The sequence below is a fragment of the Aspergillus neoniger genome (genome assembly GCF_003184625.1).
Source record: "Aspergillus neoniger CBS 115656 unplaced genomic scaffold BO87scaffold_2, whole genome shotgun sequence".
NCBI lineage: Eukaryota > Fungi > Ascomycota > Eurotiomycetes > Eurotiales > Aspergillaceae > Aspergillus > Aspergillus neoniger.
In genome coordinates, this window is record NW_020291130.1 from 610,893 (window position 1) to 636,185 (window position 25,293).

At 50.2% G+C, this 25,293-nt stretch overlaps 8 protein-coding genes across 8 annotated transcripts; 4 read left to right on the plus strand and 4 right to left on the minus strand.

Moving 5' to 3' along the window:
- Window positions 1–407: 407 nt before the first annotated feature.
- Window positions 408–3,419, minus strand: BO87DRAFT_349034 (sterylglucosidase 1). Its single transcript, XM_025621006.1, has 5 exons — window positions 3,240–3,419; window positions 2,616–3,155; window positions 1,626–2,557; window positions 1,250–1,568; window positions 408–1,182 (listed from the first exon to the last, which is right to left on the minus strand). Exons 2-5 carry the CDS (start codon window positions 2,997–2,999, stop codon window positions 529–531), a joined length of 2,289 nt encoding a protein of 762 aa, XP_025484649.1. The 5' UTR covers window positions 3,000–3,155; window positions 3,240–3,419; the 3' UTR covers window positions 408–528.
- Window positions 3,420–3,561: 142 nt separating this feature from the next.
- BO87DRAFT_412116 (SKI complex subunit tetratricopeptide repeat protein SKI3) lies at window positions 3,562–8,122 on the plus strand. The gene is made up of 3 exons (XM_025626483.1): window positions 3,562–3,724; window positions 3,784–3,984; window positions 4,041–8,122. The coding sequence occupies exons 1-3, from the start codon at window positions 3,609–3,611 to the stop codon at window positions 7,972–7,974; spliced, it is 4,251 nt and encodes a 1,416-aa protein (XP_025484650.1). The 5' UTR covers window positions 3,562–3,608; the 3' UTR covers window positions 7,975–8,122.
- Window positions 8,040–8,935, minus strand: BO87DRAFT_78201 (OB fold domain-containing protein). The gene has a single exon (XM_025629559.1). It carries the CDS (start codon window positions 8,831–8,833, stop codon window positions 8,105–8,107), a length of 729 nt encoding a protein of 242 aa, XP_025484651.1. The 5' UTR covers window positions 8,834–8,935; the 3' UTR covers window positions 8,040–8,104.
- A 113-nt stretch (window positions 8,936–9,048) lies between these two features.
- Window positions 9,049–10,440, plus strand: BO87DRAFT_412118 (COG1/VPS51 family protein). Its single transcript, XM_025626484.1, has one exon. The coding sequence runs from the start codon at window positions 9,149–9,151 to the stop codon at window positions 10,049–10,051; it is 903 nt and encodes a 300-aa protein (XP_025484652.1). The 5' UTR covers window positions 9,049–9,148; the 3' UTR covers window positions 10,052–10,440.
- Window positions 10,263–11,666, minus strand: BO87DRAFT_78242 (DUF1917 domain-containing protein). Its single transcript, XM_025629560.1, has 2 exons — window positions 11,511–11,666; window positions 10,263–11,459 (listed from the first exon to the last, which is right to left on the minus strand). The coding sequence occupies exons 1-2, from the start codon at window positions 11,560–11,562 to the stop codon at window positions 10,474–10,476; spliced, it is 1,038 nt and encodes a 345-aa protein (XP_025484653.1). The 5' UTR covers window positions 11,563–11,666; the 3' UTR covers window positions 10,263–10,473.
- A 4,478-nt stretch (window positions 11,667–16,144) lies between these two features.
- BO87DRAFT_421342 (uncharacterized protein) lies at window positions 16,145–16,393 on the plus strand (the record flags this gene model as incomplete). Its single annotated transcript, XM_025627047.1, has 2 exons — window positions 16,145–16,292; window positions 16,344–16,393. 2 exons carry the CDS (start codon window positions 16,145–16,147, stop codon window positions 16,391–16,393), a joined length of 198 nt encoding a protein of 65 aa, XP_025484654.1.
- Window positions 16,394–16,633: 240 nt separating this feature from the next.
- Window positions 16,634–19,525, minus strand: ace1 (putative C2H2 transcription factor (Ace1); the record flags this gene model as incomplete). The annotated part of the gene is made up of 5 exons (XM_025627878.1): window positions 16,634–18,034; window positions 18,084–18,356; window positions 18,408–18,616; window positions 18,671–18,936; window positions 18,994–19,525. 5 exons carry the CDS (start codon window positions 19,523–19,525, stop codon window positions 17,071–17,073), a joined length of 2,244 nt encoding a protein of 747 aa, XP_025484655.1. The 3' UTR covers window positions 16,634–17,070.
- Window positions 19,526–22,911: 3,386 nt separating this feature from the next.
- BO87DRAFT_78317 (uncharacterized protein) lies at window positions 22,912–23,767 on the plus strand. The gene is made up of 3 exons (XM_025629561.1): window positions 22,912–23,142; window positions 23,205–23,438; window positions 23,558–23,767. Exons 2-3 carry the CDS (start codon window positions 23,222–23,224, stop codon window positions 23,683–23,685), a joined length of 345 nt encoding a protein of 114 aa, XP_025484656.1. The 5' UTR covers window positions 22,912–23,142; window positions 23,205–23,221; the 3' UTR covers window positions 23,686–23,767.
- Window positions 23,768–25,293: the final 1,526 nt, after the last annotated feature.

The window sequence follows — 25,293 nt, forward strand, 5'->3', positions numbered from 1 at the left end:
AGTGGGATAGGAAGTAAGTTGCAGTAGTAGTAAGAAAAGTACCTTTTAAAGGGAAGAAGAGGATCGGGAACAACAATAGAATGGTGAACCATAATCAATCATAAATAGCTCACTGTGAATTTTCCACGCGCCGCTGCTCCAATCACCACACCGACTAGGCGGTCAGGGAGGGGCTTGCACCACTCACAGCACGCCCTGCCCTTTACCGCTTCCCGGGGTTGGCCTTATCGATAAGGCCTGGATCAGCCCTGGAACTTCCCCTCTCCGTCGGCATACAGAAAAGGAGAGTTTATTTACCCCCTTAAACCATAGGAGGCTTCAGTTCCCTACTCAGTGACCATGACTGCAACCTACGTTGATATGTTCTATGACAGTTTACATAGAAGACAGGCAAACCAATTACCGTACTTAGACTAATACGTATGACCCATAAACTATAGTATGACCGAAACTCCACCCAACATCTGAGAAAATATAATTTGTCGTCTCAAATGCTATACTAGGACGCAACAGCGATGGTCCAGCCATCTACATCACCGTGCAACCCCCTTTCTGGCACTGCTCAAGATAGCTCAAATCATCCGCCGACACACTGCTCAGGTCGCCGGGTTTCCGCTTCACACCTTGGATCTTGATATCCTGCTCCCCTTCCATATGCCACCAGCGGAGTCGTTGCACCTTGATCGAGTTGATCTCCGTGTAGTCGATGCTCCATTCTCCACTGCTGACCGAAACCACGGTTTGTGTATCAGGAAAGTGAAACTCCGGCAAGTATATCTCCGTTGCCACCTCATCTCCCAGGATCCGCTTGCTGCCGACCAGCGATAGGGTGAATGTGCAGTTCTGAAGGTCAAAAACATACTTCAAGACATCTCCATAGGTGTAGATTGGGCTGGGTCGGATGAATGCCTCTCCAGCTCGGAAGCCCAATTTGTCTGCGTTGGACTGGGTGTATTCCGATGTGATGGACGGTGTGGCCAGTGCATCCTTCAGATTACCGGGTCCAACCTGATGATGCTCAGGGTTGCCTTGACTCTCCGAGTAGGCGGGTGAACGAGGGTCGGGGTCCGTTCGGGATTCACCCTCCAGTGCCAGAAGCTTGCCACTTGGCAGCTCCAGATCATCGAGGGAGTAGATTGACAGATCTTCGCCGTTCCAGTTGTCGCCCCACTCGTGGTTATTCTGTGAAACATTGAAAGTAACTTGTTAGACAAAATCCTCTTCCAGACGGTCAGGCGGCAATGCTTACCGTGGTGGTGTAGAGCCACAGCGTGAAGCCATTGCCCGTGCTTCCTTCTAGGGCAAAGTGGTTCGCATCCATCGCACTGACTTGGCTGCTATAATCGCCGGTTTTGTAGGCATGTTTGTCGTCCATGTCATAGGGAATACCAATTTCCGTGAAAATCAGCGGATGGTTCCCCATGTACTTGAGACTTTCATCACGGAGGAATTTGAGTTGGTCACGCAAGCAATTTCGAATGGCTGTCTCTCCGATCTTGACGGCAAATGCCGGAGTCAGATACTTCCCTCGAAGAACACCGATTACATCCACATTGTATAGCCGATTCCTGTGGCTGTCAGCACCATAGGATTTGTACGTTTGAGTGGTTAAGTTAACTACCTACCAATGTTTCGTCAGGAGTGTAAGTCCATCGTAATAATGTACCGCATGGATCATGTTAGGATCATCATCGGCTGTTCCCTTCAAGTCCGGGGGTATTTCCATGACCGGTGGTTGGCACAGCATGATGGCCCCCGGCCAGACACTTCGGAGAGCATCCCTGTAAGCCCGATAGTGTTCCATAAAATACGTGTTAGTAAACCTATCATAATTCAGGGGTTCTCCGGTCTGTGGCACTTTGGAAAAGTAATCCTTCTGGAGAAGTTGGTCCGTCGACGGATCCCAAACTCCATGCTGGGCCCAAAGACACTCGCCTAATTTCCAATCGGGATCGCGCTTCCAGCCGTATTTGTGGTCGTCATAATCAGCTGGCAGCCATGCAGATTCACCCTCAGGGTCTACAAGTTCTCTGCCAGTCTGGTGAGGGCCGAAGCTGCCAAAATTCCAGGTTGTTTGCTCGCATGCCCGTCCCGAGCCAGTAAGCATGGCTTGGAAAGCAGTGGGCGAGGTGCCGAGCTGAAGTTGTTGCTCCGGTGGGATCACGGATATGTCCTGTACTCCAATGAGTCCGCGATGGGGCTCATTCATGCTCTCCCACCCAATAACGACGTCATTTTCAATGTCGCCAGCCTCATGGATTTTCTGGGCGAAATATCGACACGCTGCGATGAAGTGGCCTTGCAGATAGTCCTGTATGTTCATGCCGTTGATTATGGCTTTCGGAGCAAAGTCCCGACCCCCCCAAAACAGGGTAAACATTGTCTGACAGACGAGACGGGTGTAGTTCGTACTCCAGATCATTTTAGGAAATTCGGCCGGTACATCATACGTATTTTGAACAAGGGCAGCTTCGGTCTTCTTGAACGTCCGCGGGTTCAAGCCTGCCGCGTAAAGTGTCCAAGCTGGCGCACCGGAGCCTCCTGATAGTCTAGACCACTGGGCTTGTTCAGCAACGGCTCGTACCACCAAGCAAGCATAATAACTGGGAACATACCACATCCTGATGAGGATCTAGGAACACATAGAATTGGTACTGCTTGGCGATCCGCAGGACTTCAATAGTGAATGCTATCCATTCATCATCGTACTTTCCGGGCCCTTCATGTTCAATCGCTTCCCATGTGAAGATGTATCGCAAAGTATTGTAACCCCATTTGCGTAGCCTGGCAAAGTGTGTATGAGCGTCGTCAAGGGAGAAAGGACGACCGACGAAGGAAACGTTATCGGCGTCGAAGAAGTTATCGGAGATGTAGGACGGTGTATCAGGGTTCTTAGGGTATTTGCATTCACCAGCAACGTTTATTCCTCTTAGTGTAATTTCTCTATTGTGCGAGTCCTTGAAAGTCCGACCATCAATGCGGAGTCGTAGAGGGCCCATGATTGCCAGTGGCAAGGTAGGTAGTAGGCGACAACGAAACGGCGTTGACGCTCCAGGTATGATAAAAGGGGTGTAGACACAGACGACCACAAACTCTCGGAAAATATCTAGCGCAGCCTAAAGTGACGAGACAGGTCGGGTGACAGATAGATTATTCTGGGAGTTGAGAGTCAGTCAGTACGGTGTACAGCAGGACAGCCGGGGGACCGAATGAGGTGTCGATCGGGGATCCGCGCTAACCTTGCATGAGCAAACTGTCTAACCATCAAGGGGAGAGTCAACGAGAGTGAAGACAGATGTGGAACATGAAGAGATGCACTTATTAAATAAGATGTGAATCCTGCACCGCAAAAACTCCCCTGGTGCCTGGAGAATCCGCTATCAAAGGTAGAGTGAATCCAGGATCACTGCGGAGAGAGTATCACGGGTGATTGGAGATAACGGGAAGGCGACCAGGCCTCTGACGTACCATACGAATATACGATCCGTACCCGCTTGGGCTTCCCCACATAGACTAGCTAGCCTTTTCTCGGCCGGCGCTCAGCTCCTCCACTTCGTCTATCCAGAATCTCGCCTCGACCGGCTGGGCCATGAAGCAATTGTTCTAGAATGTCAAGCAAATCCGCTCTGAAGGCGGTGCGAACAGCACTCGACGCAAAGGATTTCGAGCTTGCAGCTGAGAAAGCCAAAGCTATTGTGCAGCAAGATCCTCAGATCTACCATGCGTGTGTTGCCCCGACCCCGCGGTACCCATTGCGCTGCCCACTATCTAACCATATCACAGCAATGTCTTCCTTGGTCTAGCTTTAGATAAACTCAACAAAAACACCGAGGCTGAAAGAGCCTATCTTTCGGCAATCCGGGTGAAAGAGAACGACAAGACAGCGTGGCAAGGACTCATCAACCTCTTTGAGAAGCAGGGAGCTCAGAAGCTCGATACGTATCGCGACGCAGTTCTCCGACTTGGTCAAGTATATGCCGAATCGTGCGTTTTCATTCCGTCTTTGTCTCTAAACTGAATAATCACTAAACAAAGTGCAGAGATGACAAAAACCGCTGCCAAGATTTGGTCGACAAGTACGTTGGGTTCGCGAAGAAGAACGGATCTCGGTCACAGTACAAGAAAGCCCTCGAATTACACCTGCCATCATGCCCGCTTTACGATTTCCTCGAGGGGAGAGTTCCCCATCCTTCGCACACCTACCTCCGATTGATAGAAATGACCGAGGCGGAGGAAAAGGAGTTTATCAACAGGGAAATCGGTGAACGACGTACGCGACTGGGTGCAAAGATTGATCAGGTTACACTAGAGGTCAAGAGGGAGGCCTTCAAGCGGAGCGAGCTAGAGGAGCTATACCGTGGAATTGTCAATTGGTCTCATGATGATGAAGTTCGGCGTACCTACGAAGAAAAGTTGTTACAGCGGGCGAACGATATCCTTTCTGTGCTACCGACGAATGGAAAGGACGCCAAGCGAGCAGAAGTGTTCCAGGCCGCCCACGATATGGTTATCATCAAGCACCCTTACGAGCTCGCGTGGAAGATCGTGCTAGAATGGCAGGATATTCAAAGCTTCTCGGAGTGGGACCGCAACTTCTTGGACGACTTTATTGAATTCTTCCCCGAGGATGGTCTCTCTAAGCTGCTGAAGGGCTTCTTGGCTAGCGACTTGTCACCGTTCCCGAAAGACAAGGAGCCCAAAGAAGCTGCAAAGAAGGATGAAGATACCGAGAACAACAATGGCGAGAGCAATGAACTTGGTGTCCAGGATAACCTGCTCTTGATGGTGGAAGGCCTTGAAGGATCTTCGGCGTCGATCGTCGCTCACCGGGTTGTGGCCGAACTATATCTGTCACTTGAAGAATACGACAGCACAGTGGATGTCTGTCGCAAAGGCCTTCGCAATGTACAGGACCTTGTCAGGAGGACTGGCATCAGCCTGCAAAACACCACGGATGCACTCAACATAATGCTCGCCAACTCACTTATTTATTACCAGTCTCCCCGGCATCACCCCGAAGCTAAGCGAATTTTCGAAGAGATCTTGGGCAGAGAGCCGAAATCTACGAGCTGCTTGTTGGGTATCGGTCTGATTCTTAAGGTTGACGAGGATTACCCTGAAGCCGTCAAATTCCTGGAGCGTGCGCTGGAGCGAGACCCGACGAATATTAAAGTCCGCGGTGAGCTGTCGTGGTGTAGGGCACTCAACGGCGATATTGCATCGGGCTTGGAGGGACTGCAAGATGTCCTTGAAGAACTTCAGGAAACGGACTCCGACAATAGAGAATTCAAAGCTGAGATCCTCTACCGAGTGGGATACTGCCAGTGGGAGAATGATCCATCGCCGGCAGCGCGCAAAGACCGGACTGGAGCATACGCCAGCTTCCTCGCGTCTATCCAGTCAAACATGAATTTTGCTCCTGCCTATACGAGCCTCGGTCTTTACTATGCGGACTACAAGAAGGACAAGACCCGAGCACGCAGGTGCTTCCATAAGGCATTCGAGCTGTCCGCGTCAGAGATCGAAGCAGCTGAGCGACTGGCCAAGACATTCGCCGATCAGAGGGAATGGGATCTTGTCGAAGCCGTGTCCCAACGTGTCGTCGATTCAGGGAAAGCTAAGCCTGCCCCAGGCTCGAAGCGCAAAGGCTACAGCTGGCCCTACGCAGCTCTGGGCACAGTGCAAATCAACAAGCAACAGTACCCTAAGAGTATTGTCTCTTTCCAGGCAGCTCTCAGAATCTCTCCCAATGACTACCATTCGTGGGTTGGTCTAGGCGAGAGCTACCACCACTCTGGCAGATTCATTGCCGCTACAAAGGCGTTTGAGCACGCACAGCAGCTCGAGGATAACCTTTCCGACAAGGAGCAGATCTGGTTTGCAAGGTACATGCTAGCTAATGTCAAACGAGAGCTCGGCGAGTACGAGGATGCTATTGCGAGATATGAAGATGTCTTGCAGGTGCGACCTAATGAATTTGGCGTGGCGATTGCGCTGCTTCAAACGCTTACCGAGAGCTCCTGGAAGAGTCTGGACCAGGGTCTTTACAATGACTGTATTGAGCTGGCACGGAAGGCCCTACTAGTAGCCAAGTCGCTTGCTCTGGAACGGGTCGACGTGTTCAACCTATGGAAAGGAATCGGAGACTCCTGTACGCTCTTCTCTTACGTCCAGTCGAAAGCGGGTAGGTTGCCGGTTGATGAGCTACGAGACCTACTTGAGACTCAGCTGGAACCTACGGCCCTCGATATCTTGACAGAAGTTGATAATGTTGGTCATGACTATCTATCTTCGTCAACAGCGGACGATGAGACCGCCAACCGGACAAGCCAATGTCTCTACGCTGCTATCCTGGCCTACAAGCGTGCCATTCAGGTCTCTCTGCGGGACAGCCATGCCCAAGCAGTCGCCTGGTACAACCTGGGCTGGGCAGAGTACCGAGCTTACCGGTGTTTGCAGACTATCCTAAACACCGAGAACAAGAAGCAGTCACGTAAGCTTCTAAAGGCAGCTATGCGATGCTTTAAGAGAGCCATTGAGCTCGAAGCCGGAAATTCGGAGTTCTGGAACGCGTTGGGAGTAGTCACCACGAGTATGAGCCCCAAGGTCGCACAGCATGCATTCGTCCGCAGTCTTCATCTCAACGACAGAAGCGCCCAAGTCTGGACGAACCTGGGAACTCTTTATCTCATTCACAATGACATCCAGCTCGCTAATGAGGCTTTCACCCGGGCACAGTCCACTGACCCCGACTACTCCCCGGCCTGGGTTGGCCAAGGATTCTTGGCACTCTTGTTCGGAGATCCTCAGGAAGCGAGGGGCCTCTTTGAGCATGCCTTTGATATCTCCACTTCATCGACTCGTTTGTCAAAAAAGCAGTATACGATGAGCTTGTTCGACCACCTCCTGTCGGATTCGTCGCTGTCGAACGAGATCTCACAACTCATCCAGCCATTCTTTGCCCTGCACCAGCTCTCCAGCCAGGACCCGTCTGACCTTCCGTTCGTCCACCTTTCTGCTCTCTTGGCGGAAAGAATTGGCGAACACACCGACGCTGAGGCGAGTCTGCGGTTAGTTTGCGCAGGCATGGAAAGTGAATACGAAGTCACGGAATCCGCGTCGTCCCTTTCCCGATATGCACAGGCCAATGCAGACATTGCTCGTGTTCTGCTTGCGCGCCATGACTTCGAAGAAGCTGCTGAGAAGGCGGAGACAGCTCTTATGCTGTCTGGCGAGGAAGATGCCGAGAAGTTTGACCCAGAGACAAACCGCAAGTTGCGCCTGTCGGCCCATTTGACAGCCGGTCTAGCACACTACTACATGAAGTCGATGGACAACGCGATTGACATGTTCCGGGACGCCCTTCAGGAAGCCGACAACGCTCCGGAGGTGGTGTGCCTCCTGGCACAGGTTCTGTGGGCCAAGGGCGGAGAAGAGGAGCGGGCTGTGGCACGGCAGCAACTATTCGACTGCGTTGAGGAGAACCCCGACCATATTGGGGCTGTCACGCTCCTAGGAGCAATCGCACTCCTTGACGCCGATGCGGATGCCATCAATGCCGTCGAGTCCGATCTGCAGAATATGATCACAAGAGACGACATTGAGATCCATGAACGCGGCAAGCTAATCAAGCTCCTGACCGCCATCTCGACCCTTGGATTCACGGACAACTCTGGCGTACCCGAGGATGTCAGACGCGTTGGTGAGGCCACAGCAGCGGTGATGAGATCGCCGTACGAACCTCAAGGTTGGGTAGAGTTGGCGTCCGCCACGCAGGAACTGTACCCTGCGGAGATGGCGACCAAACGGGCAGCGAGGAGTGTCCCTCCCCGAAGCAACCTGGAGGCCATCGATCTCTCCGCCGCATACGCACAGACCGGAAAGGCAAGCGACGCGCTGCGGGCGATCATGGTTGCGCCATGGAAGCAGACTGGATGGGAGGAGTTGAACCACGCGGTCTCAACGACCAGCTAGACGTGTTGTAGTTAGTTAACTGTTACACACACATACACATATTAGTATAGATGCATACAAGCATTAGACACACTCCATCATCCACATCCCTCCAATAAGGGAACCAACCTACCACAATAACAAACCCAATCTACACCCCTCCATTAATCCTCCCCAACAACCTCTCCTTCCTCCCCTCCCTCCACTGCACATCCAACCCCTCAATCTTCCCTCCCAACACCACACAGGACTCCGGCGTAAGCATCACCAACCCCCTCGCAACCGTAACATCCCTCACGACGACCTTCGCCCCAATAGCCAGCTTCCCCAACCCAATCCCATTGACCTTCGCAAATTCCACCCCGACGGCCCTCGTCCCCGCCGCATCCTGCAGAATCAACCGATGCGGACCACTGCTATCACCTCCACCACCCCCGCCTGCTGCATTATTATTGTTGCTGTTCTCCGCAGCAGCAGCCTCACTATCCTCCCCCACATTCACCGTCCTCACAATTTCCCTCCCCCGAATCGCCTCCCCCTTCTCCACGCGCTCAATAGCCTCCACCTGGCTCCAGAGACTCGTGCCGATGTCTTCAATGTCGAGGACTTGGAGTGGGATGGGGCCGTTGAGACGGCGTTCTTGGATCGTGGGGTCGAAGATGTCGGTTGGGAGGAGGATGGAGGGGCTGCTGGTGCTGAGGGAGTCGCGGATGTCGGAGGTGAGAATGCGGAAGAGGGCGGTTTGGGTGAGGGCGCTGAGGGGGATGGTGCGTGATGTTGTTGTTGAGGCGAGGAAGGTGGTTAACCAGGTGGGGGAGACGGGGAGGGATTTGGTGGTGAGGAGGTGGGTGGTTATTTGGGTGTGAGGAGTGGAGGTCATTATTTTTAATAGTAGGGGTGTAGATCAATTATTAGAAGAATGAAGGTGCATCGTTGTGAGTTGCTGTTCGTCCTGGGGAGGAATGTAGATACTTAGTAGCTCTGATGGAAAATGTTTACTCTTCGTAGCTCCGATGCGGAGCGGAACGAATCCGGGGAACGGACCAGCTAGCTAGACTTACATCTGAACTCTCCTTATCGGGGCGATCTTTAAACCTTCAAACTAACTCCTTTCACGATTCACTACACAATACATACGCGCCTTTACCCTACTTTACCTTTTGACAATTGACATCCACGAAATCTTCAAATCGACATGTCCACCCTCTCCTCCCCCCGCCCCTCAATCGCCTCATCCCGCGCCCACTCTCCAACACCAACATCCTCGCACCGACCCTCCCTCGACACCCTCAACACCAACTACAACCTCAACAACCTCAGCGCCTCCTCTACCCCATCCACCGCCCGCGCTGTCTCTCCTTCCCTCCACCCCCGCCGCAACCGCGCCGCCCTCCGCGACTACTACAACCTCAAACCCTCCTCCGCAGCCGATCCCAACAATGACGGGCGCCGCTCACGCAGCATCCCACGGCACACCGACGCAGGCGACATCTCCAGCAGCAGTAGCGGTGCCGGCGGCCCATCCATACTATCCACAACAGGGACCGAGCTCGACAGCCCGGACTTCGATCCGCAACGCTACGTGAACCAGCTCCTCGCTTCGTCGTCGCTATCGACGGTCCTGAAAGCGGAGAATACGCTTGTCGGGGATATCCGCACGTTGGACAGTGAGCGCAAAGCATTAGTGTATGATAATTACTCGAAGTTGATTAGGGCCGTTGAGACGATTGGGAAGATGCGGAGGACGATGGATGATCGGGGAGCGCCGTTGACGATGACGAAGACGCTGGGCCCCGCGATTGCGTTTGTGGCGGAGACTGCTGGGGGTTTGATTCAGGAGGGGGAGGAGCAGCAGAGGAGGATGAAGGAGGTTAAGGAGAGTGAGGGGGGTGAGAGGAGGAGGGCTGAGAAGAGGACGGTGAAGTGGGTGCTTGCGGCGCCGGCGAGGTTGGAGAAGTTGTTGGAGGAGGGGAAGGGGGATGAGGCGGAGGGGGATTGGGGTGTGGTCAAGAAGTTGTTGGATAAGTGGGAGGGGGTTAAGGGTGTGAAGGAGGTTAGGGAGGCTTGTGAGAAGGTTATGGAGGGGAGGGAAGCTTGAGTGGGGAGATTCTATACCTGAGGGGTTTTTGAGACTGATCAACAGTTGGATTGGGGTTGATATGCCCAAAAATGCATGAGAGTCGCCTCGTGAAAGTCACTATGGTGCACCCATGTTCAGTTGAAGGGCCATCTTCAAGTTGGATTCATAACGTGGGCCTCAGCATGGTACAAGAGGGTACCTCGCTATGACCATTCAGCCACCTCCAGACCTCCAGACATTTGTATCATTCATCAGGACAGTTACGCAGCTCGAGCCGGTCTCTGAGCTACCACTTGTCGTCTGCAAGTCATTGAGAAAGCAATATAGATTAATGAAACCATATACCCACAACATGCATACATACCACGGTTCACATCACATCATATCCAAGCACAGATCAAATGTCCAAGACACCAAACCCAACCCCAGAATATCACAATCTACTTCTTCCCAAAATCCCGACTGGAGTACATACTCGCCCTCAACCCCCACACATTCCCCCCCTTGATATCCAAATGCGTATACGCATCACACTTATAATAAATCGGCCGACCATCCAAATCCACCAACTCCCAAGCCGCCATCTTCCTCAAAACCCTCTCCACATCAGCTCTATCCTCATAGTCCTTCGTATAGATACAAATCAACCTCGTCTTGTTTGAACCCCCTTCACCACCAGCAACAGCAGCAGCAGCAGCGGTAGCTACCTTCGCCCCGAACCCCAACTCCCCCTTCGCCGTAGCCTCCGCGACTACCCCCCACACCTCATCCACCTTCTCCGCAGAGACGAAAAGCAACCATTTACCGGACACCACGTTGGTCTTCTTAGCCAAAGCGAAGATCTCCCTTTCCAAATCCACACGGTGCTTGGTGAGTTCGCGCGTCAGCGCAGCAGGTGTCTGCGTCTTCTTTGGCTTCTTAGCGTGTTCGGCGCGCACCTGAGCGATTGCCTCTTCATGAGCATGGAGTGCCTTCGTCCCTTCTGCCACTAGCTTCTTGATATCTGCTTGCGGCTGCTCATAGCTATAACTAGTGGTATAGATCCAGGACCCCGTTGGGGATGTGGAGAGGGTAGATGATGGGCGTAGACGGGCGAGGAAAGATGAGATGGGTTCGTTGGGTGAGGGGCGGTTGTGTCTGATTGGGGTTGTGTCTGTGCTTGAGATGGGGACGTCGAAGTCGTGGGTGGGAATTGGGGTTGATGGGGGTTCGCTGGAGAGGTGTGAAGTTGTGAGGTCCATGGGCTCGGGTGCATCTGATGCATCTGCCTCTGGGGCTGGGGATGACGATGAGGGCATGGTTCCTCGGGCTGCAAGGACGTTTTGCTTGATGGTATTGTACTCATGAGGATGGATGTCTGTCCAGTAGTGGTCTGTGTCGAATTTGGACACTTCTTCTTCTAGACGTGTTGTCTCTTCTTCCGAACCTGTGGGGTTGGTTAGTTGGTGGGTTCGTTTGCGTGTAGGGGAGTACAAGCCGTAGAAACTGGATTCTTCTGATAGGTCTGGCATGGTGACTTTGTTAGACATCTGTGGTGAATATTTGATAGTGATGATAGGGCGAGATGTAGGATAGTAGATGGACGTATATGAATAAGGATGGGGGTAGAGAAAGAGTGATAGATCGAATGGGGAGAGGCCTGGTTGAATGAGGCTGAAGGTGGAACAAGTGAAGGTGACTGGGGCTTGTCACTCCCACCCACCACTGCCACAGTCACTGTGCCATTTATGGGTGAATTAGTGGTCTGGCGTTTGCCTATAAATTTGCAGTCTTTTCCTGGTTCTTCTCTTCTTCTCTTCTTCATATTCCTGGTTGGTCATCTCCCCTGCAGGCATTTTATATGGACTGGACTTTCTTACTGCCCTGGTTTCATTAGTGATAGACAAGCCTTGGTCAACTAATATACCCTATGAAGAAAACAAAACTGCCTTTCTTAATCTGATAACAATAACGCAAGTACGCCTTACTGCTGTGCTTGATGATTCTGGCATATGGAACCTGATCCTAAATAGTGGCTTGGATTCAAAGGAATGACCCAAGTTCCTGAAAAGTTTACCTGATCATACTGATAGTCGTATCTATGAAAACAGCACTCTGCAGAGATCATTCCAATTTCCATTATATCTTTCATTCTATATGTTCTCTTCAAGTCGAGGCCTTGGTGGAGGACAGCAAAACGCATTGGGGCCCTGCTCAATAATTCTACAGTCGTAATGCAAGATATTATGCCCTAAATCCCACGAGGACTGTCTTATTAAACTTCTCATCGAACGAGGCCTACCCTGTAGTTGCACTGAATGTGTACTACCAGCACAAACCCATTTCGGGCCGTTGCAGGCCGATAGTTGGTCAAGATACGGCTCTTCAGCAATACTTGACGAGATCGAATGTGCAGCCTTACGAGAACCATCCGGCTGTAACTTTCTCGCCCCATCAATGAGATACGCCGAGGACGACAACAGGAATGCGTCTACAGAAACCAGCTGCCGCATCTATACCGATAAAAGCAACCTTCACTAGGGACAACTGACAGGAGAAAGCTTCACCCGAGAGATGAAGTAGAGCATTGAACAATGTGGGTCGAATGAGAAGCTATGTCCTCGTGGCTAGGCTTCACATCTACTACCGCATGACAGACGTGGACAATACATCTAGCCTGCTGATCGAGTTCAAGACTCTTTCTGAGAAGCCATGATAATGAATTAAGCTTACCTGCGGAGACAAGGCAGGAAACCCAACTAGTATTCTATAAGCTGGCTAACCAATACTGCACATTGCGATTGCACATATATCGTCAGAAGCTAACGATGACCCTGGAGGTTTCTAGAATGCGATACTTTCCATTATCCAGCACGTCGCCTTGATAAGTGGACAGGTTGTGGGACAAGAAACAACATGCGCTGGTGCCTATCGATGTTGACTTCAGCTCAGTGAATTGATTCTTCGGGAAAGCCTTGTACTGTTCCACCAGTGTATGGAAAACTTCAGCAAAAAATGAGCATTGTGCGCCCTGCTTTCTAGGGCTAGAGTGCAGTGGATGGGTCCAGATGATTGATCCATGCGGGAAATGTTATACCTCGAAGATACAGGGACAGCGCTACGAACAAAAGGTAGTATGTCAGGGTATTACACTGTCATCATTATTATCTCCATCACCACTTCTCCAACCGCCTGCTATGTGCCAAGTGCGGAGCAGACTTAACGCGAAAGGGTTGGTGCACCTTATCGGGAACCACAAGTAGGAGCAAGTTGAACTCCTATCGACTCTCTCCAGAGATGACTGTGGAATAACAATTGAAGAACTCCAGGAAGCCACTGTCTCGCTTTGTGGGACCGTTTATGATGGCAGACTAACATACAACGACAGTGACAACCTAAATGTTATAAAGCCGGATATGCCTGCTGACTGATAGTGGCCAGAAGGAGGGCGGACAGATAATCGAGCCCTATTATACCAAAACGCTAACATGAAAACTCGTCTTTACCTACACGAGTCATTGGAAAGCCACTCACTCTATAACTTCAATTGCTGTTCCGCAGGTTCTGTTGCACTTTAGAATGGACCAGAAGCAATAGCGGCTTGCGATGGGGAGCGGACAAGCTCCGCAAGCTTGAATTTATGCTTGGCGCTTGCCCTGATAATTACTCTGGTATATAGTGACCGGGTACGCATGACAATGACGGAATTTTACCCGATGCTGAGGACACGCAGGATCGCCCCGATCGATGACAAACATCTGGCCCTGCTGTCGGGAGCTAAAGATCGAGCTTCTCCTCATTTCTGTTCCTGACTGAATGGCTCCCAGTCAACAACACCTTGAAGCGAACGTGACTTTCGGAAGACCCAAGTAATCTTGGGGAAGTCGTTCAACTCGGGGAGTTGGAAGAGATGAACATTGTTGCGTGATATGAAGGTCGATCTGGGTTTTCTACGTTTCCTTGGCCTGAGAACTTACTCGAGCACCAAAGACTTCACTCTAGGAACAGCAAATGATGCTTACAAGCCATACGGGTTGACCTCATATCTTATTGATTTTCTGACGTACTCTGCGGAGTGATTTATTCGAAACTACCATGGAAGCGCCACGAATATGTTACCAAAACCTTCGTTGTCTCATAGGTCTTAATAGCCGCTGCTCCAAGGAAATGACATTTATATTTATCCGGTCATAAGCATCTATCCTAGCAAAATAGTTCGAGATACCTATGTGGCTCAACTATGCAAGCGCTAGCATAGTTTAGTATTTGCTGTCGAACCTGGCTACCTGCAAACATGCATTCGGGTAGTCTCTGAAGCAGATGCAGAAACCTCTTTGCCCCCTTTACTTACATATATCGAATCAGAAAAGTAATACTCCTCTTCTGTTCATAAAAGGACATCCCACTGAAGTGAGTTATGACCATTAAGAAGAACAGTTACATTATTCCCGTATGGCATTAAAAGTTGACAACTCACATAGGTTATCCACAAGGCCATTTTTCTAGCCGGCAGTTTCTCCAGGGCTGATCCCCGCATAAGCAACCGCGTGGAGAAGAAGAAGCTCAAAAAGGCGCACAAAGGCATGTCGAACATGTCGAAGCGAGATCATACTTTTTCGGAAGATTCCATCCAAAGAGGAAACTCATGGCATTATTCGTGAAGTTGCTTGGGCCCACTGTGGCTGGAAAACATGGAGTACTTACCTCTATTCATCGCTGACTACGCTCGAAACCCGAATACCTCGTTGAAGCCAGCAGCCATTCGATAGAGAACACACAAAGATAACTCTAATAGGCAAACTTCAAGTGCAGCACCTAGCGATGAAGCCAAAGGCCATATCCGCGGTCTGTTCGCCCAAACCGGGAATACCAGAGACTTATTGAACTACAAATCAACGCTCGGTAGTTGTCTGTTCCTGGTGCGTATCAGGAGATATACTTTGACTCGCATACTGAGAGCTATTAGCAGCAATGCAATCTGATATGCCCATCGAACAGTACACATCTTTGTTATTGCAAGGGCTAACATCTCTGCTCTGCTATTCGGATGTCACGGGCTGTTGGGGGACTTCCCCGTGCTAAGAGTTTAGACCAAACATCAAGGAGATATATCAAGGCTTGCCATTTTAGCCATACAGAATGACATGGGGCGATATTTCTATGGGAAAAGAAACTAACCATCCACGACGTAGATCCAATTTGCCCTTCGGACGATTGCTAATCCAACAGCAGATGAAGACTAAACGTGCTCCGCCTTGATAGAACAATGGCTTCGACAATTTTCAGGAGAAAAACATTTATCAAAGCTGACTTTCCTCTAATTAGCTCTGGTGGGTGCAGAATGCTAAGATCTTAAGCAGAGATATATGAGGGGTACTTTAGAAGAGCAAGAAGCAGCTAAACACATTCCCGCTCGAAGTGAAAAGAGGCCGGCAGTTCTCCAGAGGAGCTAATCTTTGGACAGAGAATTTGTCACTCTCGCCAGGATTTAGGGTATAAGTTTCTTGTCAAGCTGGGATAGTCATGATCGTTTCCTGCTCGATATTGCATCTCTTTCACCAATCATTGCATATTCCAAGTCCACATCGATTCTGCTTGTGATACAAGTATTGGAAATAACAGTGACTATATTGTGTATCCTAAATATACCTTCAAACACAGTCCGCTGGCTCGTATGAAGGTTGTACAAACTCTCAGCAAGAGAAAAAGTGCAGCAGAAGAGATTATGTGTCCTTCCGTTCCTAATATTGCGTCTCCTTGTCGTCAACGCTAAGGAGACCATTACATACCTAAGACATCCAAAGATGCAGAGTTAATGCCTCACGGCCAACAAGTTGGATGGACCACAAATCTAGTCCACAAACTCGCTACTGACTCGGTGAACAGTGAGGATGTTAATCGGTGTTCCTCAAACCACAGACACACACTTTGGAACTACGCAACCACCGACGGTCAAACGATCGCAGAACATAGCATACAGCTCTTGCTCCAGTTGGCGGATTGCAAGGTCAAGTTAAAGCGTGTGAAGGATACTTTCGTTACGTACTACACTAAACTGACCCAGGCCGAACGAGTAGGAGAAGGCGTTGGTCGACGGACCCAAGACACTGTTTGCTATCAAGGAGCTTCAGCATGGCTAATGATGAAGAACCAACCCAGTTAGCAAAGTCCTTCGAAAGCAATTTTACTACGCCTGCCATATTTCGGCATTTCTTCGCTGTTGGAAAAGATATACTGGATTATGATAACTCGCGTGAGCTGGGCACGTGGTTTCTCAAATGTATGTTATTTAAGGCTTGGTATAAGTAATTATTCCCACTAAATGAACTAGGGTACTTTGAGGTGAAGCTATGGGACGACATTGCTGAGACGGATGACTGACGACTGGTTGATGATAAAGGTGTTGTGTTTACCTTGTATACTTCATAGAATGCATGTCTACATGATCTGAATCATTAACATATGCTGTTTGAAGTCATATGCGTTGACTATACCGACGCGCGGCTCGCACAGAGACCTCTCGAGCGAGTCTAAGTATCGCTTCACAGTATGTATAGTATGCTCAACGATGATCATAAAGAGTATGTCTACAAGGCAGCATGGAAAGCCTACTCCAGTGAATGGTCTGAATGGAAATACCATGTTCGATGAATAACTCGTAAAAATTGAAACAAGATTCGCTTTCGTCCAAAGTCCCATAACATGTAGCTCAGCCTGCACTGTGCCGTTATCAAGGCAACAGGCAAAGGAATGAATGGTCCAACCGTGATAAAAAAGGATGTTGCGCTTCTGAAGGCTCTCAACTATGGTCGTGACTAGTGAGAGGGCAATCTATCCTTGAATGATACATACAACTCGAATGGTAGAAATGTAGAATAAACATAGGCTACTAGTGCAGCCTTGTGGGTAGAGAGTGGCCATTCTTTTAGTAAATCTGAGTTCCCAGTCCTTAAATCCGCTAAAAAAAAAAAAAAGGAAAAAAACAACGCCAATTGAAACGAGTGTCCGAAAACTAATCCAACAGATTCGACATTTCGTCTGCAGCATAAGTGAGCTACCTAGAACGGTGGCATCTGCGTTTGGTTGAACATGTACATGCTCTCATCTGGGAAGTTGTTGTTGTTGCCATTGGCAGCAGTGTCGAAGAGCATGCTGTTCATGATGGAGTCATCGTAAAAAGCTCCAATGGAGCTAAAGTCCATCTGGCCAGGCTGGTACATATGCTCACCGTACCCGAAGGAGGCGTCCTCGAAGAAGTCTGTCGTTCCGTTGAGAGGGGCAAAGTCATTGTCGGTATACAAGACGCAGTCTTCGTGCTTCAGTTGGGAGTACGGGTCCTGCAACGGCAACATCGGGTTTTGCGAATAGTTGTTGACAAATCCCGGGGATTGGAGAGGGCCCGTTGCCGGTGTGCTGAGCTGAGCGGGACTGACTTGGGGTGGGCTCATTTGAACCGAGCTGCCCTGATCCGGACTCATCTGAAGGGAGAGCATTTCGGCAGGACTGGCACGGTCGGGGGTCATTTGGAGTGGACTCATATGGTCCGGGCTCAATTGGAGAGGGCTCATATGGTCAGCATTCATTTGCAGCAAGTTGACCTGGTCCGGAGTCATCTGCAAAGAGCTGATATCCGAAGCCATTTGGAGGGAAGCCAACTGAGCGGGGGCCAGCTGAACAGGGCTGACTTGGTCAGGGCTCATGTGCAGTGGGCTCGAATGAGCCGTGCTGTCTTCAGCTGGACTGGCGCGAGCCGAAGTAGCCCGCCGCTTAGCATTGCGTCCATTGTTCTTGGCACGCACATAGTTCCAACCGTGAGCCTTCTCCATGTGCTGCTTGCAGTTACTCTCTCTCTTCGATTTGTATGCGCAGCCGTTGAACGTGCAGGCGTACATGCGGGGAGTGGTCGAATGACGATCGTTGACGTGACGCTCGTTCTCCTTCTCGGTAGGCCATCCAAGCTCGTGGTACTTGCATCCTTCAAAGGGGCACTTGAATGGACGCGAGTGCGTTTTCTCATGTTTCCTGTAGAACCGTCAGTAGCCGTATAAGTTGACTCTACACAAATACTTACGTCAAATCACAAGGTCTCTGGAAGATCTTGTCACAGTGAGAGCACTTGGTGTTGATGTTCATGGGGGGAGCGTTCTTCTTGCGGCGAGCCATAGACCGCCTAGCACCCTCGTCCGCTTCATTCAGACTAAGTGTACGCTTCACCAAGGGTGGAGCGTGGGCATCATAAGCCTCACCAGTCTGCATAGAGACCGCCTGGCCTTCCTTTTGTGCGACGAGCTCAAGAGGACGTCCCGTTTGGCTCATGCCGCCCTCCAGGGTCAATTTGAGCTCACTGAGCTGGTCAGTTTCTGGTCTCTGCCTATTGTTTAGGGAGTAAACATACGATGCCTCTTTCTTGTTCTTGCGAGCCTCGTCCCGCATGGCCTTGAAACGGTGGACCTGGGCAGTGAGGTCGAGAAAGTACGAGTTGCTGTAGCTCTTATCCGTAGGGATACACAGGTCCCGGGGGTCCAGGTGAGTGTACGTCTCACTCAGACACAAGATAGTAGAACTGCAGAACTGGTAGTAAGAGCCAACCTCCGCTTCCACGTCCTGGAAATTTGTAAGTGGCATGCAATTTGATGCTAGTGTTCGAATTGTGCTTACAGCAGCTCCGTGGAGGAGAGACTTCTCAAGATCACGAAGAGTACCAATCTGCTTCTTCTCGATCTGCTCGCGAGCGCTCTCGACAAGGTGATGGAAGGGCTTGCAAAACTCCTGCCCGAGTAGGGGGGCGAGGATTCGCTTTTCAATCTCCTCGCTTGCGCTGAGGCTGAGGTTTTGCTTCGAAGCAGATTCCGGCTCAACAGCCATTAAAGAGCTAGTGATAGCCGACTGTGTGCGCGTGACTGTCTTTGAGCGGCTCTCTTTGGCTGCAGGCAAAATTAGATTAAAATGCATGTCAGGAGCCTGTAGCAATGGTAGCTCACCTTGGCGTGCGGATGCGGTCTCACAGCTGCTAATTGATGTTCCTAGACCACTATCAGAAGGGTGGCAGTGCACCTTCCTGACCTTGGTCTGCGAATCCTTCCTCGAGGGGCCTCTGCGTAGGTCGTAATGGAAGGAATCTCCTTTGCCGGATTGTGAGCGCTCGAAGTGAATGTCAAGATAACCCCTGGGAACTGGGAGGCCGTCGCGCTCTTGTCGAGGCGCTGAGTCGCTAGAATCTAGGTCGAAGCGACTCAAAAGTTTGTTCATACGTTGCTGACCGGCGAGAATGGCTTGAAGGGCAGCAGGGGAGGTCGAGGAGCGACGAGGTGAGCAGGCTAGGTCCGCGAGGGGATCCTCATCATCGGACGAAGAGGGGCTTTTCGAGTGAAATGTTTGATTCTTCTTCAACTGATAGCGCGAGCGCGATGCATGAACGTCTGCCGTGGAGGCGAGCGATGGAGGTCGTGAAACATGACGTCCCCGGCGGGGGTTTTGAGACTTCATGGCGTCTGGATTCCGAATGGTATTCATGGTGGGCGAGTAGCGGAGCAGTGGTCGAAGGCACGTTACTGAGTATGGCGCACCCCTCTTCCGCGGTGACTCACTTGTCCGGTATGTTTGCGGATAAGAACTTGGGAGATCGATGAATGTACACTGTTGATGCGGCTCTAATGACGTACGGTGCTGGCGATGGGCTGATTCGAAGAGATAGAAAGTTAGTTGGTTTTAGGACGGTCCAGGAGAAGGGAAAGGGGGTAAGTGATGGAGCTGGGGCTGAAAGTCGGAGGAACTCACTAGGACTGGGGCTCAAGGGGTGTGGTTCTGACCGACAATGGTATTTCGAGGATCACGACTCAAAGTGAAGGGAGAAGGGGGTGACGGGAGGCCCCGGGCGGCTTATGGTGAAAACAATCAACACCCCTTACGATGAAAACAAGCAACGAGAATGGGATCTAGGCTTATGAATGGCCTAAAACGGACGCTATACAGGAGGGTTTGGGGGGGAGGTGAATAATGAATACGGATAGCGGAGATGATAGAACGTGGAAGGAAAAGGATGGGGTCAAGTATGGATCATGGCACTTGGAAGGTAAGGGAGACTGAGGCTGTTCATCCGGGCTGAGTCGTCTTCGATGTCTGCCTGATAGACGAGTTGCGCTAGCCTAATCTAGGGATAGTCGGAGAGTAAGACAAAATTCCATTGGATGGACCATCTCGCATTGCCCCATCGGGGACGATTCTCTTCGACGGCCAAGACGGTAATTCATTTACACGCTTTGCGCCTCAGGTTGGTGTGTAAGTTACGGGCGGATGGTAATACTACATCCGTGATCGGGGCCGTTATCTCCCGTTCTCCGCTTCATCCGGGTCCCGCTCTCACCAGGGCTGGCCAATAATAGCGCAGCGTAATTCCAACTGGAGTGGGGGCTCATACCGGGACTGCCGAAAATAGAGACCAACGGGGTCGATAGAACTAACAGTATCCATACGCTCCAGAACCTCGGAGGAACTTTGGGCAATTTAAACTTTGTCCTGGGCTTGCTGTCCTTTTCCTTTGAGATCTCGTAGTCGTATGGTTGTCCCTCCGTAGTAGAATGGTCGATGTTTGTTCGGGGTTTGGGACACGGCTCGATCTTGCTTCCGTACCAAACAAAAGCAACCAATTTATCAACACCTGCAACGATGTATCTCAGCAGGAGCACTTCATTAATTTACTAATCGCGCAAACTGTCATCCGCCAACACGATACCTGTTGAGAGCCAATCAGAAATTCCGTCTCCGCTTACTGTTATCATATGATACAGTACCACTGCCCGCCTCCGGGAGTACTAACTAAGTACTAACAAGGTAATAACCGACTACGAAAGACCTACCTACTTGGGTAACCAACCCCAAAGACGGAGCTAAGAAAGGGACAACACCAACATGGCCGAGCTTTGCACTGACCTTGGCCGTGGAGGACCGAACCGCGGAGGTCGCTGATGCCATTGGATCTGTCTTTTATGACAGGCTGATCTTTTCTGAGCCAATCCCCAACCGCCTCGTAGCCACCCACGTAGCCTGTGTTGAATCTGATGCACCAAATTTTCGCAGACCAGCCTCAGCATTCGTAGATCCTTGTGCTTCCCGTCTAACTACGAAGTACATTGGAGGATATGAGCCTCATTGTTATGACGATGAGGTGCATGGCAACCCCCTCAAATGCCAACAACATCTCAGTGATTGGAGGGTCTCTAACCACTTGCAGCAGGGCAACAGCCAATGACCATGAAAAGAGTCGCTTTCCTAACAGTTCCGCTGACGCGCGGGAGTCAATCTCTTCCTCGCCCTACATAAACTGTCGCAGACTTGAGTATTTGTGTGACAGGCCTCCGTGTTTTTATTCATTGCTTTGTCGTTCTCCGACCGGGACGCCCTTGAATACGAGGCTAGTAGCTGGAAAACTCGGCAATCCCAAAGTGAGACATTATCAGACCAGGGAGGACAGACCATTAAGAGGACCAGTAGAATAAAGTGGTGTTAATTCTGGAGCCCAGCGACCTGGAATCTGCTTTGTACTTCCAGTCTGAAGTACTAAGTCGTGGATGTCACGGCTTCTTGGTGTCTGCTGCGCCACAATCAGGACCAAGATATGAGGCCCCAAAACCTGTCATGTCTTTGCTTCTTCCCTTCTACGACCAACAGAATGTCGAACTCTGCAAGCACTAAACTAAATGCGGGATGGGCGTTTATTCCACCCGTTTCTATATATTATATTGTGCTCTTGCCGCCGTCGAAGGCAGCACAATTTTTGACGGAACATGGACCGGATCCCCCTGTCGGTCGTTGAAAGTTGACTTTGTCTATCGAACATTCACTAGTTGCAGGTACTATACATAGCAGACTGCCTGGTTGTAGTCGGAGCTTTTGTTTTAGCAGGATCATCAATTGGCCTGTCTCGTGGTTTATCTGATGATCTTCTCACCACTTTGGGCTCATTGCAGTTCATGTCAACTATCTGGCGTCGAAGTGCAGGAACATTGTTCTAGGACCTGAACGGCTGCATCTCCATTCACCCACCTACTGGTGAGACGTGTCCTGTCTCGCGGTAACCAACAGGTACCAGAATTTATTTGCCTGTCACTCCCCTCCGATGTAGATCCATTCATCTGTGTGTGAAGCGCCATCTTACCTAATACCACCTACTTCTAAGGGGCTGTTCCTGGACGTCTCTGCTTCAGTGAGAGTAATCAGGGGTTCAATATCCTGGGAACAGGACCAGAATGAATGCAGAAGGGGCTGGCTTAGTGACGTGGAACGTGGGTTTAGAAATCCTCAGAATTTGGACCCAAGCGGAAATTGTTTCTGTGACAATTCCGATACCTTCACACTTGCTCATTTATTCACTGGGAAAAAAAAAAAAAAAAAAAAAACGCAGTATCTCAGTATGGTACATTGTTGTCAACCCGCAGCTTCCCCGTTAGCGAATAGTATAGTATTTTGAGGCTGTCTCAAAACATCCACTTTACCATCAATATGCTAGTCCTTATTCCCTCTAGACTTCCTCTGGCAAACATTGGGTCATAGCTTGTCTCGGTGCAACACGATCTACTAACTTCAAGGCGAGCATTAATGGAACCCCTTATTCGCTTTGGCTAGCTCCCTAAGAAGAAGCACTCTTACCCGCTATGGTTTCCAAGCATCCTGCCCGACCCCTCCGAGGACTATTCTGAACAATACAATGGACTCCCACTTTGATCTACAAGAAGAAAGCAAGATCTTGCATCTTTCTACACCTGTCGTCGGCATATTTACTCCTCTCTCGTGGAAGATTCCGCGGTCAGGGGGTCTCTCGGGACTAATTCGGACACTAAGGGAATTTGACTCTACGCTACTATCCTAGGAGCTTCCCTGAAAAAGGCTTGCGAAAACTTTGACAGCACACTTGCTGCAAAAGGAAACTTAGATGATCGTCTCTTTGATTTGGGTATCAACTGATATTTGTTTTCTAATTTGAAGCTAGTTCATCCAGATCGGGAATGGATAGGGTAGTTACTAGCACGGGCTCGTTTGTATGAGGCTTTTCTGATCAAAAAGGAACGACATCCGTGTTGGAGGCCAGCTACTGCAAGACCCTAGTACCAGGGAGAGAAGAAGGGGCTAACGCGGTCCGTTCTAGATCTGAAGATGGTATTATTGAGCCAATGGCTGATAGTGCAGCGGTCTACAGTACTAGGTAATCACACGATGGCCCGGCCTGGACGGAGGGTGGGTGTTGTGTTTGCTTCTTCGATGCTGTCGCCAATACTTCAACCAACTGCGATCAAGAGGGCAATTCCGATCACGACTGCGGCGAGGGACATTCCTACCTCCATGGACCTCAATAGCACAACATGTAAAAGCACAGCTGTTTCCGCGAGCCTCGATCTGGTCGCATATGCTGTCTCGAACATGAGGCTCCACGGTTTGTGCATCACATATCACCGAATATAGGGCGAGTATCCTCCAGGTCGATCTTGGAATGTAGCCGCATAGCTGAACCACTTCAGCCCGAGGCTAAGCGAGTCTTGCATTGAAATCTAGGGGCAACCAATAATCCGTGTGGTGTTCGTCGGGTCCGCATGTCGGTTACACAGCAAATGTCGGTCAGTCCTAAGGATGGCTGGATCTTCGTATTAATCGACGCATATCGGGCAGATGGCCATCATTGATACATGCTGCCTCCGTTTACTTCCAAGGGCGCACCCGGCGCAATGGGTCGATTGCGGATGTGGTCGCACGGATTGCAGAAAAAAAGGGCCCGGCTACCAGTCGTGCGGCTCCTGGTTTCCGGGGTCATCCTCGAAACATGGAGTTCAGCTTTCCACTGATGTTTCAATTTTTGCTTTGAAAAACCGCACAATAACTGTAGTAATAAAGAGCTTGCTCCCAAAAATCGGAGGCGAGGGGTCTCTTTGCAACCCAGATACACAATATTGACCCAAAGTCTTCAAAGATGGTTGATAGACTCCGAGTGAGTGGAATTGTGGAACATCGGCTAACCTTCTTTGTCACATACCGCATACCGCCGGTCGTGAGTGGTATGAATTTGATACATAATAACATTTCAGGTTTCCTACGGAGGGTGCTTGAGTAGAGCACAGCACCATAGTACAAATCTGGCCATAAGAGGTAAATTGGATGCCATATTTGTTATATACTATTCAGGAGTAGGGTCATACAGATACAGCTTCTAACGACAAAGCTTATACCATGCACTACATCATTCATTCTGGCCTATGCTACAAGGAAGACTGTTATGCCATAATGTTCAACAACCTGCCATATTTTGCTCAGAAGACCAAGGCAACTTATCGGATACATAAGGGCTTGCAACGCCTATGAGGTTCCCGGGTCATGCACGGTACTATTGGGGGACCGGGATACATAATCTGCACTTCGTATCCATCTCAGATTGTCTAACCTGATGGCTTGGTCTGTAACCAATCTGTCCAGCATCATTTTGCTCCTTGAAATCTTTCATTGGTTAATAACGTTGTGGATTTGCTGAGTTCAGCGGCAGAAGATCGTAGTTTTAGCTGACGTATCAACAGCAGATGCTGTCTTGCCGCTTACTGCGAAACGAGTAGCCAACGACACAGCTACTTGTCAATTCAAATATGGGACCTATAAGGTGTGTCTGGATTTGCTCTTTTGAGAGCTAGTCACGCTGACTAGATATCAGCAGCTCGCGATACGAGCGCCATCAACCCGCAATGTACTTTGCCTGCCTAACATGACTGAAGCCATTGGCATCCCACTCATCTCAAAGTTATTTGTTTGCCGTCGTGGCTCGTAGGCATGTCTCGGATATAATCCAGGGCCCGTTTATCTGGACCAAGGATACTCCTAACCCTATGTCAGTCTGTATCAGCGTATGTGTGCCCTGTCTGATCATAGTGAGCTTGAGAGTCTTGCGAATGCTGCCTGAGACCTTCGTATTCTCTGTTCCCTAGGATGCCTCTGTCCCAATATCTGCGTCCGGAGTTAACCATTGATTCCACATTAGAATACCCCGAGCCTTCTGGGTCCGGAGTAACCATTTATTTCCGAATTAGAATATCCCGAGTCTTCCGAGAAACCTAGGATATATACATGTCAAGTTGAAAGATCAGGACTGACGGTTCATTCTAAACCAGGAATTCCACACATTACGAACCCGGCAGCAGCCGACGTCCAATTACATAGAACTTATCGAATAGTATACTACCATATCTGACCTCGCTTGTTCTGTTTAACGCAAGCCACAGCAATGCTCCAGGGAATGTCCCTTCGAACAT

Excerpts from the sequence above, each read along its gene's own strand:
- BO87DRAFT_78317 (XM_025629561.1), top strand. The coding sequence starts at position 23,222 with ATGGCCCGGCCTGGACGGAGGGTGGGTGTTGTGTTTGCTTCTTCGATG. Across the intron at positions 23,439-23,557 it reads CTCGAACATGAGGCTCCACG|GGGCAACCAATAATCCGTGT; the intron begins GTTTGTGCATCA and ends ATTGAAATCTAG.
- BO87DRAFT_412118 (XM_025626484.1), top strand. The coding sequence starts at position 9,149 with ATGTCCACCCTCTCCTCCCCCCGCCCCTCAATCGCCTCATCCCGCGCC.
- BO87DRAFT_78201 (XM_025629559.1), bottom strand. The coding sequence starts at position 8,833 with ATGACCTCCACTCCTCACACCCAAATAACCACCCACCTCCTCACCACC.
- BO87DRAFT_78242 (XM_025629560.1), bottom strand. The coding sequence starts at position 11,562 with ATGTCTAACAAAGTCACCATGCCAGACCTATCAGAAGAATCCAGTTTC. Across the intron at positions 11,460-11,510 it reads AGAAGAATCCAGTTTCTACG|GTTCGGAAGAAGAGACAACA; the intron begins GCTTGTACTCCC and ends CCAACCCCACAG.
- BO87DRAFT_349034 (XM_025621006.1), bottom strand. The coding sequence starts at position 2,999 with ATGGGCCCTCTACGACTCCGCATTGATGGTCGGACTTTCAAGGACTCG. Across the intron at positions 2,558-2,615 it reads TAGATCCTCATCAGGATGTG|TGGTCTAGACTATCAGGAGG; the intron begins GTATGTTCCCAG and ends GAACAAGCCCAG. Across the intron at positions 1,569-1,625 it reads ACACTCCTGACGAAACATTG|GAATCGGCTATACAATGTGG; the intron begins GTAGGTAGTTAA and ends TGACAGCCACAG.
- BO87DRAFT_412116 (XM_025626483.1), top strand. The coding sequence starts at position 3,609 with ATGTCAAGCAAATCCGCTCTGAAGGCGGTGCGAACAGCACTCGACGCA. Across the intron at positions 3,725-3,783 it reads GATCCTCAGATCTACCATGC|CAATGTCTTCCTTGGTCTAG; the intron begins GTGTGTTGCCCC and ends ACCATATCACAG. Across the intron at positions 3,985-4,040 it reads GGTCAAGTATATGCCGAATC|AGATGACAAAAACCGCTGCC; the intron begins GTGCGTTTTCAT and ends AACAAAGTGCAG.